This window comes from Rhinatrema bivittatum, chromosome 17, assembly GCF_901001135.1.
Source record: "Rhinatrema bivittatum chromosome 17, aRhiBiv1.1, whole genome shotgun sequence".
Classification (NCBI taxonomy): domain Eukaryota; kingdom Metazoa; phylum Chordata; class Amphibia; order Gymnophiona; family Rhinatrematidae; genus Rhinatrema; species Rhinatrema bivittatum.
The window spans coordinates 16,391,474-16,405,881 of record NC_042631.1 but is presented as its reverse complement, the minus strand read 5'-3'; the positions used below and the strand labels follow the sequence as shown (position 1 = coordinate 16,405,881).

Here is a 14,408-nt window from a genome sequence, read left to right as displayed (position 1 = left end):
AGCAGCAACCATTCTCTTTGGGAGACTATGTTCTCTCACCCTAGCTTGATGGACTCTAACAGGGTACCATCAAGCTAGGGTGAGAGAACATAGTACAAAATTTCATCTTTATGAGAATTTCCTCATTCCAAATGATGCCAAATCTTCACCAAGGTCTATTGTACTGTTCGTACGTCTCACTCTACATGCAAAACAGGCCCCTAAACCCTAAACCCACACCAGCACCTCAGCTCAACCTATTAGATGGCCCTCCTATATAGCTATAAATAGTTGCACACTGTGAGGTCCTCCCCAGAGGCTCTCTCTCTCTCCTTCATTCCTCCTCTCTTCCCTTCACAAGCCCAGAAATGGCCAAAATGCAATTCAAAAAATTTATCACAAATTACGTTATGGCCATTTTGGGCATATTGCACAGCCTAACACCAGGAAAAAAGGTTAGTTATTTGTGGCATTAAAACCATGCGATAGCATGCGTTATGCTATCACACAATGTGATATTGCCCCTCATTTTACTAAATCCCACCCAACTCCTCCCTGATCCCGCCCCCCCCCCCAAAACTTTGCATTCACTCCATACGTTATTGTTCTTAACGCATGCTTTAATGTGTTACCGTGTGTGTTAACACCATAATGCATTTTGATGAATGACCCTGTAAGTTATGTATTATAGATGAGACATTTAAAATAGGTAAGACTCAATTCAAGCTATTTTCTGGGCTGAATCTACACCTCATGGAGATGGTTAGCACAATGGAATGGAATATCATTGACTCATGTCTATTTGTCGGCAAAGCTCTCACCCAGTGCATGTTATAATAGGCCTAATAATTCAGGTACAACACTATAAAATGTAATGGAATTTTACCCTTCCTTAATTCTCATTTGGCAGCTGATACAGCATGTATAACAAAACTAAAACAATTACATAAAGTTACACTCCCTCCCAAAAGCCATACAATAATAGTGAAATTATACATAATAAAGTAAATCATAACCAGCCCACCAAACATTTCTAATCCCTCCTCACAAACCGAAAGGAAAAGACCCTCTCTGCAGAGTTTAACTTATCGAGAAAAGATCTGAATTGGTGGATATTTCCTATTAAACTGAAACAGTCACTATCTACCAATCACTACAATGTTTTACTTCTTGTTAAACTTTTTATCTTTCCTCTAACTCTAATCCCAGTTAGAATGACCCCCGTTTTATTGTAACTTTTTCTTCCATGCACTTGTTTTACTTTTAATGTATACTCTTATGTTATTAGTTATTTACGTTATAATGTATTTCTCACCCCTTGTTTCATGTAAACCGACATGATACGAACTCCGTGAATGCCGGTATAGAAAAAATACAAATAAAATAAATACGTAGACTGATCGATACGAGTAAACTATCATACAAGAGTAAAATCATTCCATTTATGGAATAACCTTTCCACTTTTCAGTAGTCCAAAGATTCATTTGTGTAATATATGCATGGTTTCTGCTCATGCAATTATAAAATAAACTAATGTTATTGTATTACTTCAAAAATATTCCAGGACTTTATTTATTCTCTTGAGAGTATGAATGATCTGTTCATACGTCTTCAGACAAAACAATGGAATTGCTCTAATTGAAAAATGATATGGCAGAATAGGAATTGAATCCCTCTTTTTCACTCACTAGAAGTGATCCTGCACTATCACTTGTGAACAGTGTTAATCACCTTTTGTTAGTGGAATACATAATATATCAATGTTTAATAAAATTCCAGACTAAGCTACACATTTAAGTACTTGCCTGTTTTCAACTGGAACCAGAAAGTAGGTGGTAAATTCCAGGGTTCAGCCAAGAGAGCAATGTACTGAAGATCTGGCACGTGTTGTTTTATGTTTTCTGTAACTGTGTTAATGCCATAAGTGGTGAGCCTTTCTGCCACAGCCGAAGGGATAATCATCAACCTTCCACTTTTACCATTCACCAGCACATAATACCCGACTGTCACCAAGCTTGCTCCCTGCTGAGAATCAGTCTAGAATTATAAGGAAAATGTTTATTTTATTTTCAAAGATCTAGTCAACATTTTTAATTTTTACCCAGAGAAGAAAACGGAGATCTACTAGAGAAGAAGAAACCTTAAAAGCAGAGCAGTGCTTACGAGAGTGTATGAGCATACATGCTGCCAGGGCCACAGCACAAAACTGGCATTAGCCTGAAGGAGGTGCTTCCTGGTTTGAATTCTAATCAAAGCAAATGCAGATACCCGGTAGAAAAAAAAAAAAAGGAGAATTCTAAGCAAGCACCTAACTTCTCTGCCCTTTGCATTTCTGGAGTCCTTCAGAACTTTCTGTGACCACCATGTTCGCCTGTTCTATATATTTATGTTATTAAATCTGGCACGCGCCCTTCATAGACTGTATACAAGAACAGTATATACAAATAAAATAAGCTGTTCAGAATCTAGCCCATAGACTCTCCGCTCTTAAAATATCATCTTCTTTATTATATAAATGATTATATTTAATATTAGGGAAAGATTTTGAACGAAAGGACATTTAGAAAGAGGAGTTCTATTTTTCGTAATTAGAAAGTCGTACCAGTTTCCACTTATCACAAGAGGCTATTGTCATTAATTTCCCTGAATTCCTAACACTGAATCATGCCTGGGGCTCGATTCACCCAAATTCATTTTGGTCTTTGGAGGGCATATATGGCAGAGAAAAAAGCAAATCTTGCAAAAGTAGATATTCAACAAAAAATATATATATTACTCATTGCCTGAAAAAAAAAAAAAAAAAAGAAGATTATTAGAGCACACAAGAGAAGTCACCATGGATGCTCCATTTACATCCTCCTCTCCTGCTCATAGACGTGAACAAACTCCTATTTACCCAAACGCATACGTGTCATTTATTCACCTCTGGACACATACACATTTACTCCTGATCCAGGCTGGCATGATTCCAGGTTACAACTGATACAGCCATGCATCTCCCATAACTTTCTAAGAGAGACATTTTGAGACTTTTATATATTTTTTGAATGCTTGAGGAAAAATAGGAACTCCAGCTGCAACAAACCCGCTTCTTTCTAAAAAAACAAAATAGTGAAAAATAAATTTAACAAATAGAACATATGTATACGTATCTCATATCCTCTGAGCGTATCCATTTCTACACAGTGAAAGCAGAGTTGGGCATACAGGGCACATCAACTCTCTGTATACAATGCCCATTCTATAGATGTTCTAAGAATAGAGTCTATGCACAACAGAAAAATACCTACTGTGGCATGGTGAAGAACCTAACAGGACAACACCTCTGTGTCCTAGTACTTAGTCGAAAGAACCAACTGCAGAAAGGGGAAGAAGGCGATCCCCACAGAGATTTTTCTGGGTCCATCCATTGGGGTCAGTCATGCAATGAGAGAAATCATATGACAGAAGTGCCTTGAGAGGTCCATTCATGATCACAAGGGCGGAAAAACAGAGGAATACAAAGTATCCTGCTACAGTGTCAGCTAACGGGATAATAAACTGCAATAAAGGAAGACCAAGAACTGTGACTGAGCTTAATCTTAACTTGGTCTAGCTAAGATGGATGAACATCTGTAGATCTACACATGATGAACCTCTTATTTGAACATTGTAGGAGACAAAGACATAAAGCCTTACTTAAAAAAAAAATTGCATCCCTGACAGGATCTGTAAGAATTGACACAAGAAGAGAGCCCAAGTAGGCACCGCTCATCTTCCAGCTGTATAAGCAGCTGTGTGGATGCTTAGACTCTTGTATATACCCTAAGGCAACTGAACATTCTGCATTATTTCACAACCAACTCCTTCCAGTTGACATCAGTCAATCTTTTGTCTCCAGCCTGTCAGCTTTTATGGATGCCTGACTATATCCAGTAACCATGCACTTAGTAGAAAAGTCTAGAAGTGAAACACAGCTTCTATAGTCCCACTGGGGAAGATAACAATCGATTACACTAACATTGACTTGATTCCCCCAAGGTTCTGTACGTGGGATTACAGCCTGAACATTCTGTTGTGCTGTGATCATTGTTTGCTGGTGACCAGGTTTCCTGGGTTCTGCTGTGATTCCATATATCGAGGCACAGACCCATGTGTCATCATGACCCCTGGGACATAAGATGAGCTATTGTGGGTAGTATTGTGAGGAAAATGGAAGTAAATCATAGTGTGTCCCTGTTCCATTTTTTTATTTTTTGAGTTTTTTGGGAGGAAGTGTGAAGGTAAAGGTAATTCCTCCTTCTGGCTATTAACTCCATTCTTTTACCCATCTAGTGACTCAATTCTATGATAATGCCCATTGGTACAGTACACCAGGATAATAACTGAGCATATATTAAGTCTCCTGAAAACTCACTTTCACTATAGGAAACACATTAGAGCTTTTCTGCTGCTGACTTTTGTCAAACTATGCAAAAGTGCTGCACACTCCATATTTATGTCTGTCGTCTGCCTGTCAAAGTTGAGGTGTGGGATCTAGAGGAGGCAAAAGAAGTGACATTGTAGTAAAAGCTCAGATTGAGAGTGAGTGCTTCATCTTAGAAGGCAGATGTGTTAATTAGATTTGGTGTCTTTTGTTAGATGACTGAGGATATGAAATGGAATCATCCATTTATATATTGTAGTTATGCAGTAAGCAATATGCCTCTTCTTTTTTTTGCATGTTTCAGGTCATGGAGTGTTGAAAGCTGAGGATGGCTTTATTGTGTGAGACAAAGGAACCTCCGTTCCTATCCCTGTATCTTTCCTCTGCAAGTTTTCTCTATATAGGGCAATTCTGAGCTATCAAGGTATCCTATTATAGGAGTAGTGGAGTCAAAACTAAACCTTCTGATTAGCAAAATAACCCAAGTCTATGTTGTTTATGAAGGGATTGTGCCTCCTTGCCATACAGTGTTCCTTCTATAGTGCTGGTCTGCTTTTAAGTGTATTTACAAGAGGTGATGTGGTGACTGAGGTTGGGTCAAGCATTTTTGGATTCTCACCCCTAGTTTTCTGTTTACATCATAGCATGTGAAACTCTAATGGCTTCCTCTGTCCTATTCTACATGTTTGTAGCAGCTGAAGAATGAGGCAATGAGGGCAACATCTATTGTATTGTAATAAAGTTGATAATATAAAGCTCCATATTCAATCACTGTTCGGTAGCAAATTTAGCAAGCAGCACTATTGAACATAGCCAATTATCTTAAAGTTTGCCAGATAACTTTATTCAGCCAACTGAATAAAGTTATCTTTAGGACATCTCTTTGGTGCGACCAGTCTTAGGGCCTGATTCATTGAGCTATTTTCCCATAGACACAGACTGGAGAAAAACCTTAGGTGAATCAGGAAGTTAGCCTGTTAATTTCAGATAAGATATCCAGCTAAAATTTAGCCAGATAAATGCTCAAATATGTATTTAGCCATATAATTTTCAACTAGGAGCCAGTCTCAAAGCTCATATTAAGTGAGTTTATTTGCTTTTCCAAGGATACGCAGTGCCTGTTTGAAGGGTTTGGGGTAGAATTTTAATATATTTGATCACTGTAATTGACAAATAACGTTTTGGTCTGAAATTTTTCAAAATCCCAAATTTGGGTGAATCGAGTCCATATTTTCAACTATTTTCTTTCAGAACTGTGTGGTACTCAAGGAACATGCACTTAATATTTCAACCAATCAAAAAATACACAATTGCTAAAATTCCTTCGGTATGCTGAAATATTATAGACATGAAAAGGGGGGGCTGTTCTATAAATTGTAGACTGACATTATATTGACTCTGGCAAAAAGTATTAGAACCATGACAAATCTTGTGGGCTCAACTGCAGTGCTGTACTCTGCCGGGTTTGATTCTCAAACCTTGTTTCTACTCTGCAGGCCAGTCAAGCGAGGAAGTCTCAACCTTCACACAACAGAATCACAAGGATTGACACTGTGATGGCTGAGCTTTATGGGAGGAGAAAGGGGGGGGGTGTCAAATCCCCCAGTAGTTTTAAATGAAAGCTCATGGTGTCATAACCCAGTAGAGCAGGTGTGGCCAAGTCTGGTCCTCATGAATCTCAAACAGGCCTGGTTTTCAGGATATCCACAATGAATATGCAAGAGATAGATTTGCATATAGTGGAGGCAGTGCATGCAAATCTATATCATCGTATTCATTGTGGATATCCTAAAAAACAGGTCTGGTTGTGGTTCTTGAGGACTGGAGCTGGCCACCCCTGAGGTAGAAGACAGTTCCAGTTGAGTTAGGAGAAACTGCCAGGGCAAATAGAAAGGATCAGAACCAAAGAAAATAGAATAAAATAGCAGATACATAACACAAAGCCCATCTAATGTGCCCATTTTTCCTTCCTATTGCAATACTGAAGATGCTACTTGATCCACAGCTTTACTTTATTTTCCTTGCAACTAAGGATGCGCTCTGCTTATCTCTCGTTTTCTTGAATTCTGAAAGGTTTTGCATTTATGCTGTTCCATGTATCTAATACCATTTTTGTGAAGAAATGCCTTGTGTAACTGCTGAGTCTACCTACAGAGAGTCATATCATGACCACCTGTTCCAGAACTTTCTACTGAAAAATGCTTGCCGCTTGGGTATACATAATTAGGTTCTGAAATCTCGCTTCCTGGGGCTTATTGTGCATGCTCTGCACCATATTGGTACCCTACTCTAGATTGCCTTTGTTTTCTCTGTATTCTTTTGGAGATTGTCTCCAGAGTAGTCACTTTACTCCAAGATGAGGTCTCACCAATGATTTGTAGAGAGGTATTATGACCTTCCCTTTTCTACTGGCTAAACTTTTTTCCTAAGCACTTTAAAACTTCACTAATTCTTATTATTGTCTCTTTGCACTGTTTTGGAATATTGAGATCATCAGTTATGATTATGCTATCCATCTCTTTTTTGATACATATCAGTACATCACCCATTCTTCTTCCCCGTTTCCCTTGGATTTCTGCACCCTAAATGCATGACTACTTCATCATGCGTGCCCACCCTGTTGCAGATCTTAGTGCTGGCGGTAAGCACCTAGTCTATTACAGATTTAGATGATTACGACCCCACCATGGTGACCATGAAACGCTTGTCGGGTTCTGCAGTGACAGATCTTAGTATCCTCTGCAAAAAGACAAACCTTTCCTTCTAACTCCTCTGTAATAACATTAATGAAAATATTAAACAGGGTTAGAATCAAGACTGATCCCCAAGGCACTCCATGGAATTCCCCTATTGTTAGGAGTGAACATTTATCACTATTCATCTCTTGTTTATTACTCAACCAGTTTCTACCCCAGTTTACCATTTTAAGACCCACCCCTACACTGCTCAACTTGTCTATGAGTTTCCGGTGTGGAACACTGTCAAACGCCTTACTACAATATAAGTACACCAATGCTCTCCCCTGATCTAATTCTTTGTCACCTAGTCAAAGAAATTGATCAGATTTGTTTGACAATCTCCCTCTAGTAAAATTATGCTGCTTTAGATCTTGTAACCTGTTGGATTCAAATATTCCACTATCCTTTCCTTTAGTATTGATTCCATTAATTTACTTAACACTGAGATAAGACTACATGGCTTGTACTTTACTTAGAACCCCCTTTTCTAGCCTCACTTTGTGAACATGCATGATGTCTGTCCATCTCCAGAACTCCTCCTCTCCAACCTCTCTAACATCTCTTTATATTCTAGGATTTATCCCATCTGGCCCTACTGCCTTGTCCATTTTCAGTTTTTCTAGCTATGTAAGTGCCCTCTCTTTTATAAATGGAGTGATATCTACCTCCATCAAATGTACTACTGCCATCTACTGTATCATCTGTAGGCCTTCACCAAGCCCTTCTACGGCAAACACTGAATAAAGTATGGGTTCAGCACTTCTACTTTTTCCTCGTCATCATATACACACTTCTTTTCAGTCTGTCTTACAATTCCACTTCTGCACTTCCTGATTTCACGGACATAGAAACACCTAGAAAAGGTCTTGTCACCTTCCTCCATTTGCACGCTTCCTTCCTTCAGCCTTTCCAGACAGATGTTCCTGTTCTCTTCTGAGATCCCTTTTACCTTTTGAATACTTATCTTTTGTCCTTCTCTTTATAGCTACCTCTTTCGAAATCAAACCAGCCTGAACTTTCTTTTCTCTCTTTCTTGTATTTACTTTCCTAGCATAAACATTTGTAGTCCTTACAACAGTTTAGCCCGCTCTTCTTCCCGTACTGCCAGTCTCTCTCCCTCATCTTAACAAAACCGACACTCCTGATCTTTGTGTGACCCCTCCCTCCTTTTGTCCCTGTACTAAGCCACACTGTGCAGTGAGATCTTGAACCCCAGATAACTGCTTCCTGTGACATTACAGATGTTCTTCGTTTGGAACACCGGGTCCAGAACTGCTCCCTCTCCTCTGGGTTCTGTTACACCAGTTGCTTGAGGGGGCACCCCCCCCCCTTGAAAGAAGTCCAAGATCCTCCTGGTTCTAGCTGGAGCTGGGAAGCTTAAATCAACATTTAGTAAATTAAAATCTCACAAAGCAACACCTCCTACTTCAATTTTACCTTATAAATATCTGCCCTACCATACAGTTTCAAAGGGATTTGGGGAGGGGGGGGGTGGGAAATCCGTGAGGGAGCTGAAGTCAAAACATGGATAGTTTGGAATTTCTTGAGGTAATGTTTTCATGTCTGTTTTTGCAGTTACATTTTCAATTCCTGATAGAATTTTATCTAGAATGAAAACACATTTGGAAGTGACTTTACAAAACCATTTTATAAGAAAAGAAGCTAAAGAGACAGCGTCATACAATTTATGGATTTGCTTAATCACAGTAATGTGGAAAAATAATACGCAAGTTAAAATATAATAACTCAAGACAGTGAATGTGCAAACCATACTGGTTTTATGTGCAGGGAGAACACAGAACATCTAATTGAATGAGAAGTCTTCCAATCGGTAGTTTTATATTTATAACGTGTAGTGTAAAGCTCTGGAAACGGGAATCTTTGTAGGCTGTGAAAATGTTTATTGAACTAATAAAAAAAGTCAATGTAAGGTGAGCTTTTGAGGCTTCATAGGTCACTCCTTCAGATATCTCAAGAAGGGATCTTTGTGGGCTCAAAAGCTTATTTTACAATACATCTTATTGGCTTATTCTTTTGTTACAATAAAAGTGTTCTCTCTGCCTTAGCAGATTTTCCTGCATTTGCTTACAATACTACACTCCTATAAAATCTAAACTTATGCTATAGCTAATAAGATTTATGTTTAGTGTTTTAAAACATTTGGGTATCACATGCAATCTTCTAAAATGCTCCATAAGATTTCTGTATCGCTGCTTAGATATGCAACTTCTGGATACCATCAACTGATTATTGAAAATTTTGAGGGAGGGTTGAGAAGATGAACTGGATGAATCCCGACTTACCATCACCTTGGTGAGGTCAGAAGAGGTCAGTCTACCATTCTGACCTCTTCTGAGCTCACCAATTGTCGGATAAAGTGTTCTCTTTTGGGATTTTACTTTGAATAGTTTCTTAGAATTTTAATCTACAATATTTTGGAATTTTTCCATGTCACAGTAGGTAGATATCTCTATGTGCTTGTCACAAGTCCATGCCTTCTGCACCTGGAGCACCTTTTAGAGTGATTAGATTTTTGTTGTATTTCTAGATTTTGACTTCCACATATTTTTTTACCCAAAGCAGGCAAAAACATTTTCACAAATAAGAATAAGAGAGCTCAAAAGTCTGTGTTCTCTTTTTTTTAACTTACAATGTCAGTACAGCTGTTTGCTTCAACTTGGACACTTGCGCGGAATGCCTGTTGCAATGCCCGGCTGAGTCCATTTGTTATGTTCTGTTTAAAATGGTCACAAATCTTCATCTGACTTTGAGTCATGACTAGAACTAAAGAAAAAAAACAAACAAAAAACAAGAAGTGTTTGTGAAGGTTTCCCTGTCAGCACAGTGTTCAAGTCAACTTTTCCAACAGAGGATCTTGGGACCTGACATGGGGAACCTGATGGCTCCAAACCAAGAACTTTTCAAATAAGCTTGGTCGCTCATTCAGGTTTTGCTACCTCACTTGTCACAGCTGCTACGGAAATTTGCTTCCTCTTTCATTCTTCATTTTTTATTTTGCCAGGAAGGAATTTCAAGTACTGTAGCTCACAGATGCTACCAATTGATGCATGAGTGCATGCCGTAAAGAATGGAAAAGAATTGGTCTTTTGGGACAATCCTGCACGGCACGATCACACAGCAGACCTGGCTTTGATTCTTCAACCAGGTTCCTGCTTGTTATCCAGAAAGACTGTTGACTTTGTCTATGGGGAAGAAAGCACCAAGTACTTTTGGGGGGCATAGCAACAACCTGTTCTCTCAGTCAAACAGTTGTCAAAACACTTTTCAAAAGCAAATTAGAAATGTGCGAGAAAATTTAAAAAAAAAAAACAAAAACCCTAAAGGTCAAAAATAGTAACACTGAAATTTACCGGACAGTTTGTACATGTCCAAGACATACTCTGGAACAGTCACATCAGAATAAAATACTCATTGTTACACAATGCAAATAACCTCATTTCATTTTCCTCTCAGTGAGACTGAAGCATAAAACTAGGAATGGAAAGAGCTCAAGAGCCTATCCAGTCCACCCGAATCCAGGAGTATCCACTGAGTTTCAAATGCCTTTCAGTGGGGCCAGTGTGCCAAAGGCATTAACTTACATTAATTATTTGATATTGACAGCTCATTTTAATGATATGCTATGGAATTTTGTGTTAATTTAGGAGAGCTAAAATTAGCCTGTTACATTATTGCACCTTGGTATAGTTAAGTTGTTTGCATTAAGGGGTCTGGGTTAACTTTTGTGAGTTTTCAGTTATTCTGTTTCTCCTGGGAATTTCAATCTTATAATGTAACCCTACCAAGGGTCACTAACATGTTTCTAGAACATCTCTGGAGGGGTCCGGCTCCCCAGGGCAGGAGTGTGTTCTAGAAGGTTCCGGCTCTCTTAGAGGTCATTTAGAGGACAGAGTTCTGCTAGTGCAGAGCTCATGCAAACTGCAGGGCTTTATGCTTTGCAATTATGCTTCCTGTTTAGGGCAGGAAGAGTAGATGTGAGAGTTGTGGTGCTGCAAAAGGATGAGGTAATGTAGGAGGTGCATTCCCTCCGAGGGGAATGGCTTAGTGAATCTATATAAGATGCCCCCAGGCATCTGTGGGGGTTGTCTTGTGAGTACTGAGAAAAGACGGGGCCCTTCTGAGGCATCTGGAGATTTCTGAAGCCAGGAACAGGAAAAGATTCCAAGCTGAGGAAAAGGGTTTTGGTGGCCTGCTAGAGAGAGGAATCCTATCACCTAAAGGAGCAAAGTCCTTAGTCTAGGAAAGCGCCAGTACTCTGAACTATTCATGAAGAATATTGGCCCCCAGGGGCCTTGGGGGCTGAAGCTGAATCCTTCCTGCTCAGGAGGAGTGAAACTTTACTGAGTGGTTACCTCCTGTTCAACTGTATTCTGAGACTTATTGACGGAGTCTGCTGAATTTCCTGCCTGCCTTTGCATTTGGCTAATAAACTTCATTTTGGAACCAGGAACTGGTGTGCGGGCACTGGATTGGGTTGAGCAGTCGGTAAGTCTTCCCTTGGGCCTCCCAGAGACTGTCTGGTTCCCAACTGGTGGACTTTACCTGATCCCAGGGCTGCAGCAGTGGCCCTCGCATCCCTCTGCGGCTATGAAGGTGATTCCCGAGAAAAGGGGGGGGGGGGGGTTTACAATAACAAAAATATCAGTGGGTAAAAAAAAAAAAAAAAAAGACTTTTCCACTGCTTCTTCTCCTGTTTGTTATAATAAAGTTTTTTCCCCACTGTATATAATCAACTAAAAGATAATATTCTACCGAAAGAAATGTTAATTTATATAAAATACAAATATTAAATAAATAAGGATCAAGCTATGGGGGACCCCAGAAGAGGAAACCCAGAGCTGAGAAAAAAAAACCGCCACTCATTAACATTTGTGTTCGCCTACAGAAGAAGGTCTGAACCCATCGGAAAACCCGTCCCCTGTCCCCAACAACCTTAATTGATTTAATGAAATGGTATTGAATGCAGTAGCAAAATCCAAATGACTATAGAGGGCCCTCCCCTTGGTCAATTCACCCGTGCAAATCATCCACTAAGCAGTCTTTTTGCTATGAAATTAAAAGCAGCTGCAAATCGCTATTTTCGATTCATTGATTGCTCTGAAATGCACTGCAGTTGCAAAGATCTGCGGAGACTAATAGAGCAACTGCAGTGCATTTCAGAGCAATCAATGAATCGAAAATAGCGATTTGCAGCTGCTTCGGATGATTTGCACGGGTGACTTGACCAAGGGGAGGACCCTCTATAGTCATTTGGATTTTACTACTGCATTCATTTTTTTGCCTCCTTAATTGCTTGAGCATACAATAAGCGTAGCAGATATTGTACCAAAGCTAGACTCCATTGCTCTTTGCACCACTCCCTCTCAAGCCTTACCAGTAGCCAGAGAATCAGAGACCTGTGAGGACATTTGCAGGTAGGAATTTTTCATCCATTGTGTTGTGCAACTGGCTACAGTTTTGGGGAGTTTTAATGTATGGTTTTGAGGGAGGGAGCCTGCCTTGTTGAGATTACCGTGAGAACATTGATAAAGGTGCGGACCCAGAGGACATACTGGCAGTAGTTCTGTAACTGCTGACACTGGGCACCTTTTACCTGCAGACTTCACGCCAAAGGGAAAGTAAGTGCACGCTTTTCCACTGAAAATTATCCCACCACAGCCACCCGCACCACCCGCTATAATTTGGGTTCAGAAGTTTTCTAGGAAAATATGCATGCAAGCTTTTGAAAATGCATGCATATGTGTAATTCCAGATCCCCCCTGTAACCCGGCCCACAAGAATGTAAATTCAAACTGGGCATAAAAGGAGACATACATAGGCTCTGTGTGTGTACTTTTATCCACGATTAGGAACGTGCATGGGGGGGGGGGGGGGTGGGGAAGTGTTTTGTTTTATTTTTTCCTTTTGGGGAGGGGGGTTATTCAGATTTCAGCTCTTTTAATGTATATTTCAATTTTCCTTGTTTACCGAACTAAAATAAACATTACATTTTTAAAAAGTCCACAAAAGTAAAAAAAACAAAAACAATTTCCCATCCCTTTTCCAGACCATGCTCCGTGGGGTCCTCTGACGTAGAAAGGGGCATAAATGATACCCCTACCAGCTCCTGATTCAAAAACATTGCCAACCAGCCCACCAACCTCAGGGCCAACCACGGCCATTATTTAACCAGGAACCGGTAGGGAAGGTGGTCACTCCTGATCCTTTATACAGGTGACCTCCACAGAAGGGGTAAGAATGGTTCAGAAGAAGGGGAGACATTTTACATCTGTCAGGATTTTGGTTTGTTTTTTTTCTTTGACTTTTTCAAATGAAAGCTAGGGAAAAAAAAATTTTGGAAGAAGGGCATTTCATCAAGTTATTCATTTAGTTTAAAAATTACCGCTACTGCACAACGGGTAGACAATTTTGTAAAGCCTGCAGAAATGGCTTTTACAATTATCCTCATTGGGAGGAATTCTGTAACATCGCACACAAGAAATTTATCAACATGAATTTAGTTACACCAGATGCACCAATTTTGAAAGCGGGCTAACACGTATAAGTGCACTTTGAAAGTTATCTCACCAAATCTACCTCGCTCAAGTTACGTCTGCACAAATTTTCCATGAACATTTACATGTGAGGTAATTTTCAGAAAGATTTACATGCATGTAAATGGGCTTTTGAAAATTGCTACAATATGTGCCACTTTTATGTATATAAATGCTTTTGAAAATTGCCTCCTGAAATTTTAACATTCAAAAAGTCTGCATGTATGTCCAATCCCTCCGGAACGCACGAAGATGACAGCCACATATAAGTTTACCCACATATCGGACAGGCAGTTTTGTAAAAGGCCATATCTGCATGTAAAATCTTGAAGTCCCTTTGAAAATTACCCATATTAAACCTACCTTGTATGTATGTTTACAGAATTGTTTACATTTAAATATATTTGATTACCCCCTTCAATTTGAGGGTGTCAGATGATAAACAGTTTGTGATTCGCCTGGCCTAGATTGTGAGAACAGTCTACAAACCACATTACCGGATCGAAGGATTTTTCAGAGAGTGGGAAAAGTGATAAAAATCTGTTTCTCAATTTTAGGAATGATTTTTTTTTTTTTTGCATTAATTGCAAACCAGACAAGAGTGGCAATGCAATTTGATATTAAATCATGATTCTTGATTCCAAATCCCCCAAGTTCGATAGAAAGAACTGCAGGTAGTGACAGAGCTCTGAAACCCTTTGGAGACCTCAGGACTGAATCACAGATGTCAC

General features: G+C 39.5%; 1 protein-coding gene across 1 annotated transcript in view; it reads right to left on the bottom strand.

Moving 5' to 3' along the window:
* KIAA1549L (KIAA1549 like) overlaps positions 1 to 14,408 on the bottom strand; it is a 123,936-nt gene that overhangs the window by 83,739 nt on the left and 25,789 nt on the right. The window contains exons 3-4 of the mRNA XM_029583086.1: positions 9,774 to 9,907; positions 1,786 to 2,017 (exon numbers count right to left, since the gene is read on the bottom strand). Of these exons, the coding sequence (XP_029438946.1) occupies positions 1,786 to 2,017; positions 9,774 to 9,907 (366 nt within the window). The remainder of the gene's footprint in view (positions 1 to 1,785; positions 2,018 to 9,773; positions 9,908 to 14,408) is intronic.